The following is a 6943-nucleotide window of genomic DNA, read 5'->3' as shown; positions in this document are numbered from 1 at the left end:
ACACATCTCAGCCACAACGGTACAAATCATAAAGGGGTGACTTTTGATCTGTGAATACATATGTAGAGTAGGGAGCATTTGAACCAATTTACTTAAAACTAGCTCTTTCTTCCGTAGTGGATAAGTTTTAATTAGACTACATTTTAACAGAAATGCATGAACGTCATATGACGACCACCTTGATGTACCGGTACTCATACATGCAACACTTTTTGCCCACCTTGGACCAGGATAATAACGGTTAACAAAAAGATCATTATCTAGAAATGATGACTATAGACAAAGAAAATAGACACACACAACAAAGAATGTAAAATAACCAAAATAATACACAAGAAACAAAAGTAAACTAGACATTGCCCCTAACAGGAATATAACTCTCACAGCCGGTTTAACCCTGTACATTTTTGGACCATTGTGAACATACATGTACGATTCCTATTGGACACAATATTTATGGCGGATAGACTAAGCATTTTTGAAAAACAATGTCCAAAACATAAGTTCCTTGCAAATATGCACATCTCCATATGGTAATCTAACATTCCATTGGGTTTCATACCAGTCCGGCAAGTCGTTAATGAGGAGTTGTGGACAACACGAGACAGTCTTAACATAATCCATTTCTACAATTTTTGTCAAAACATAAATTCCTGATAGTATACACATTTCCAAAGTTTCATAACAATACTGGAAGCTGCTTAGAAAATAGTAGACAGGCGGACAGACAGACAGCGTAAAATCTGTATATCCTATAACTTCATTTGCGGGGGTATAATAAGTAACACGATATTCCCTAAATCTTGGAGTATGGACCAGGTGCACTGGTAGGGTAAGCGTTCACTGTTCTTTCAAGAAACATCCGACGAACTGCTCAAACAAAATTTCACGCCCGGGGTAAATGAAAGAAGAGGGAAAACACGATGAACAAATCGTTTCCTATCATGCACTTGGATGTATGTATGTTCCATGGTGACTACAATACAACTTTCGTAGTGATGACATCTTGCAGCAACATTATCTTGTCCCAGAAGGCTTACACGGTAAAAAAAAGTCCATGAATTAAGTTATGGTATAACAAATTGTAAATTAAAAATTCCATACGCAGGTTCTGAAGGCGATAAACTGACCTTTGTAAATACCCATTTTAACGGGTTTTTTTTTTGGTTTTGTTTTTTTTGGTTTTGTTTTGTTGTTTGTTTGTTTGTTTGATGTATTTCAAAGGAAGATGCAGTTTGCATACTTTCAGGTCAATTTAAGATCATAACTGATAGTATGTACTACTTGTATAAAACATGTCTCGAATTTGGTTATTGACTTACGCCATTATGGTATAGAATCGTTTACCCGCGTTACACTGACATAATACTTTGGGAAAAATAGCTGGATTTGATGAGTATTTAAAAATTATTGACGTTGGTTTTGCTGCGCACAGAGACTCATATACTATGAAATTGGACTAAAACTGGACATGCTGTGGCAGGGTCTAGGATAGAGGTGGAAAACATATACATTGTATATGTAAAACAGCGCACTGTAGCCTGAACAACCCCATTTTTATTTTATCGGATGGGAACATCCCCTTTCTGTATAAAATTTCTTGACACCCCCTCCTTTGGGATGGTCTCTGTGTTGACATCTGCTGTGTTATCTAGATATGATTGCTTGAACTCTGACACCAGTCAATTATAGCATGGTTTTTAAAAAAAAACATATGTATAGTTTCGTGTTTTATTAATCGTATATGTCAGCCCCACTCTTTACCCTCTTTCTAATACTAATTTAGAAGCATTACATTAATTATATTCTTTTACTTTTAGTCTTTGAAAGCGGAAAAGCCATTTCCAAAATGTCAAAATGAAACGGACTATAGTATTTAAATTACGAGAATATGTGTCACATGATCCGTCCGTGCGAGACCCGACAGGATACTCAGGGACATTAAAAACCCCCTTAGTTGTCATATGATCAGTTTAAATATGCATAAAGATGGCGGCCTCCAGACAATTTGAAGCAAGCGGTCGTCCGAGAAAGGCGTGTTGTAGCTAACGAATAAGGTGGACTTTGGTATTCAAATTGATATACTTACATAGCAAAATATGTCTACTTTCGAATCATCCACCGTCCCGGATCCTTGGCGAGCTGCTGTCGGCGCAATCAGTCTGGTTCGAGTCGAGGTCGAGTTTTAAAATTTTCCCGAAAACTACATATAGGGCATTTTTAGGGATTAGGTGATGGTCATAACAAAAAATATCTCCATTGCTGAATTCCAAAAGGGATTAGTCGAAACAAAACTCGTTCACTCGCTCTGATATTTTGTAAAAGACAGAGTATGTGATGAAATAACACACTTTCCAATATTTATCTTAAAATACCTACATAAAACGTTTATTTTCGATCTGAGCATGTAAAAAACGTCAGCTGAAGTTTGAAAAAATGTCCGGCATGGGCTGTCAAAATTTCCGGACCCTTGCCCTAGACTTATATTGGTATAATAAAAAAAATATGATGCAGATTTTGGCATGTAATATTCAGTATGGAATGTACATGTGTATTATATCCATATACGTGCAAGTCATAATTTATTATCAATATGGTTCTTTTTAGTGCATTGTCAAGATGTACATTTAGAATGCAGATCTTAAAGTTAGATACAGGATTTTCATGACACATGAAGGACACAGTCAATTGGGTTAGAAATTCTATGTCCATGAACGTGGATTGAAAATATGATGTATATCCAGGCACCCAAAAGTAGACCTTTCTTAAGAGCTGATTTTCAGGGACAATCATACATGTATAATGTATTAGGTAAGTGAAGATATACATATGTTTGTTCATATACTTCCAATGTACACAATGATTTAAAATTTTCAGAACTGATGATAGGTCTACTGTAGATAGGTAGATTGTTTATTATAGTGACATGTGAATGACTACAAACATCAACAGTAATTACAATAAATAAATATTCACCCGGCCCGTTGGACCTATAAGTCACTTCGAACTTAGAAAACTGGTTAATTATTATCGAGAAGTAATTAAGCAAAATAAAAAGAACAAACATATATTAATTGGAATAAATGAAATGTCTACGCTTTAGATAAGATTTATGTATATATCTTGCAGTTTGTCTCGGGAAGTATTTCATCAGTTGAATTAATTGTTCACATTTTGGTAGATTTGTAAATATTTCCTTTCCTTCAATATTTGAGAAAAGTTCATTTCTAAATTCTATGAAAAAATTACAGTCTGTCAGAAAATGAGTTTCGTCTTCAATTGTACCCGCATCACATAAAATACAGAGTTTCATCTAAGGGTTCACCAATATAACGTCCAGTTTCGACACAAAGAGGCAGTATTCCACATCTAAACTGTGCCAACGTTGATCGTTCACGCTTTGTCAGATTCATTTCAACATATGTTTATATTTTGTAGGAAGACTTAAACGTTTTATAAGTTCTCAATTTAGCAGTGTTGTCAACCTAGATTTTCCACTCATGTGTATAGTTTTCTAACAGTTTGTCATTAACACTAGGAAGATCACATTTCAATTTATTGGTAAAATGTTCTGCAAGTCCAATGTTATTCATAATAGCTTTGATTTCCGACGACCAATTATTCAAGCATCGTTCCTGGTCCCAGTTGAAAACTTGTTTACAGAGTCGTGTATCAGACTTATCTATAAGTCTATTCCAATATCTAATCATATTGTAATGTCGTCTCTGGCGTGATGGAAGCCTACCCATATCGCCTGTAATTGCAAGTTTCGGAGCGAACTTGTGAACACCTAAAAAGTATCTACTTGCCTTATTTTGCACATTGTCAACATATAGGTAGTCCTTAAATCCTCACACTGAAGAGTTGTATTCCAATATTGGTACGACGCAAGAGTTAAACAGTTTTTGGAAAGTCTTGAATCCACATTCCTTTATACACTGAATTTTCGTAATTAGAGCTTCAAGGGCCCGTCCCGCAGCCTTCGACAGATTCTCGGCATTTGTATCAAATTTCTTTTTCTCGTGAAATATTACACCAAGATACTTGAATTGATCTGTGATGTTCAAGATGTTATCACCAATTTTGAATTCAAAGGCTGTTCTATGTTTTCTGCTTAGTCGAAAATGCATTACCTTTGATTTGTCAGTGTTAATCAACACTCTCCACTTCTTGCACCATTCGTGAAGCTCATCAAGCGTCTTTTGCATATTGTCCTCATTATCGGCAAGCAACACAATGTCATCAGCGTATAACATCAACGATATTTTTCGCATTCCAATGTCAACACCAAGATCCAGTAGATTCACCGCTTGTACTAAATCATTAATAAAAATTGAAAATAATGTGGATGAAAAGTTATCTCCTTGCTTGACAAGAAAATCGTTCGGTCATCATCTGGTTAATTCGAATGTTAGCTGAGGTATACGAGTATATGCTTTTCACTGACTGGTACATTTTAACATCGATATTGTTTAATAGTAATTTGTATAGTAGCATATCGCGATCTACAAAGTCAAAGGCCTTTTTAAGGTCCACATATGTTGCAATAATGTTGTCATTGTTCTGAATAATGCTGTTGAGAGTAAAGACATGATCTTCACACCATCGGTGCTTGCGGAATCCATTTTGCTCATCAGCAAGTAGGTCGTTTTCCTCTAGATACCATGTCAATCGATTGTTCATAAATGCACTATACAATTTAGAGACACATGACTATAAACATATTCCACGATAGTTCATCGGAATCCGTTTGTCTGAAGATTGATCTTTTAAGATCGGAACAGTATCGCCTTCCTTCAAATAGAAGGTATAATGCTAGTGACAAACTTTGTATTGTTGCAATCACAGTATCGGATTGTAAAACATCATAAGGAATTACAACGATTTCAGCGGATTTTCCGTTTTTTTATGCATTAAGTACCTTTCTAAATTGGTCGAATGTTATCACGGAGTTCAGTTTCTCGTTATTTTGATATAAGGGATCTAACATATCACTTCCAAGAAGGGTCTTATGGTTCAGAGCGTAACTAGGAAATTCGTTATCGAAATCCCTTTCAGAATTGTCACTGTTGTACATCTTTTCAAATGCAGACCTCCATTTCGTACATATACTTTCTTAATCATATAGAACGTTTCCGGCGTTTCCATATACCTCCATCGGAATATCTGATCGTTTACGTGGTCCTATCTTTCGTATTTTCGTCCAGAACTCGTTTGGGTTAGTAGTTGTCTTACTTTCAATTTCCTCACAGAATGATTGTACTGTAAACATTGCTAGTGTAAAACAGTTGTCATATGTCTTAGTAAAATTTGCAATTTACAATTGTATGTCTGTGAACGGGAAATTTATACTGAAAACTACAAAAATACATGTGCATGTACTCTAACTATGGTTACTGGCATATGCAGTACAGTATTAAAGATTTCATACATGAAGTTATGATATTTGTAATATAATAATACTTGTATCAAATTTGTTATATACTTTACAGTGTGAAATTAATTGCACATAAATAAATCAACATACAGGGATGGATACAGATATTTTGAAATGGGGGGTCCAGACATTATAAATCATCAGGTAACTAGAAACCATACATGGGAGAAGCCCTAAAGCAATAGCATTAGTAAATTTTCCAGTTGTATTTATAAGTTTTGTCTAGTACATGAATTGACTTCAATTAATTGTTTTAAACTCACCACTTCACACCACCTTAATGATCTTCCTGGTTATGAGGGGATGTTGTTTTAACAATGACCACCTGTCAGTCAGGTGAAAAGTAACCTATTCTACTCTTACTTATGTTACCTGTTATTAACAGTTATTGAAACAAAGATGTGCTCATGAACTACACTGTATTATATTTTTGTAAAGTTTGCTATGTTTTATTTAAGATAAATTTGAATTATTTTAGAGGAAGAAGTGCTTATTTTTTCTTAATTAAGACAGCTGATAGAGATATTTTAAGAATAATAATTTATAACACTAAATATAATATATATTTATTATATTAACTTTTTATAATGTAGGACATAAATTATAATGTTACAGAAATACTGTTTGCAAAATTTCAATCAACCAGTACTGACTAGTAAAAACCTGGGACAATGATAACCACCAACATCTATTTTTGCCTGATTGTGCACCCAATTATTTGTACATGTATATGCAAAAATATTTCTGATCAAGAGGAGGTTTCTGTACTTCCGTATGATGTGGCTAAAATACATGTATATTTTCATGCATTTACATTTTATAACATATTGCAATTATCAAAGGCATTGTTATCATCTTTTCCTTGATTTCTTTTCAGTTGTAATCCCATTTAAAGTTTCACTAGATGTGGGGAGAAGAAAGCAAAATCAAAATGGACTGTTTTTGTGCTGGGACACTATTTAGGCATGAAACACAGTTTATGATTCTTAAGTGCTTACATGTCAACATCTCTTAATAAAAACTACAAATATGAAGTCTGATTTCGTAGCACTTATTTTTTGGCAAAACATAAGAGTTACTTGTATTTTAATGTAATACATATAAGTAAAACAATCATGCTATTGTTTGAATTTCTAAATAAATAAAATATGTTTACACTAAAACAATAATGCAGAAAAAAATGAAAGAACTGCACATACATTATTGAAGGCAGACAGGTATAAAACACTCTGCTTAAGCACAATAATGATTCATCATAAAAAGTGGTACTCATGGCGTATGGGTTCACTAGTAACCTTTTTGTTTTGGAAAGTAGAAAAGATGGATTTATATTCAAAGTACATTTGTTATAAAGAAAGACATAATATTTCCTGTATTCACTACATCTCTTTATCCTTGACTTTCCATCTTGATTGGAATCTTAAATTGCTAAAATATGTAAGGTACAAACAAAGTTTTTTTTTGGTTCAAAAATCTTAACTGCATAGTAGTTTTGATAATAAGAGT

General features: G+C 33.9%; 1 protein-coding gene across 1 annotated transcript; it reads right to left on the bottom strand.

Annotated features, from left to right (window-relative positions):
* Positions 1-2868: 2868 nt before the first annotated feature.
* Positions 2869-5272, bottom strand: LOC148612457 (uncharacterized). Its single transcript, XM_088595193.1, is given in 3 exon segments — positions 2869-4781; positions 4784-4826; positions 5132-5272. Coding segments are annotated over 3 exon segments (252 nt in total). The 3' UTR covers positions 2869-4713.
* Positions 5273-6943: the final 1671 nt, after the last annotated feature.

The sequence above is a fragment of the Perna viridis genome, chromosome 7, assembly GCF_037379345.1.
Source record: "Perna viridis isolate PV_CMFRI_1.1 ecotype Kerala chromosome 7, ASM3737934v1, whole genome shotgun sequence".
Taxonomy (NCBI): domain Eukaryota; kingdom Metazoa; phylum Mollusca; class Bivalvia; order Mytilida; family Mytilidae; genus Perna; species Perna viridis.
This window is presented reverse-complemented; position numbering and strand designations above follow the sequence as displayed.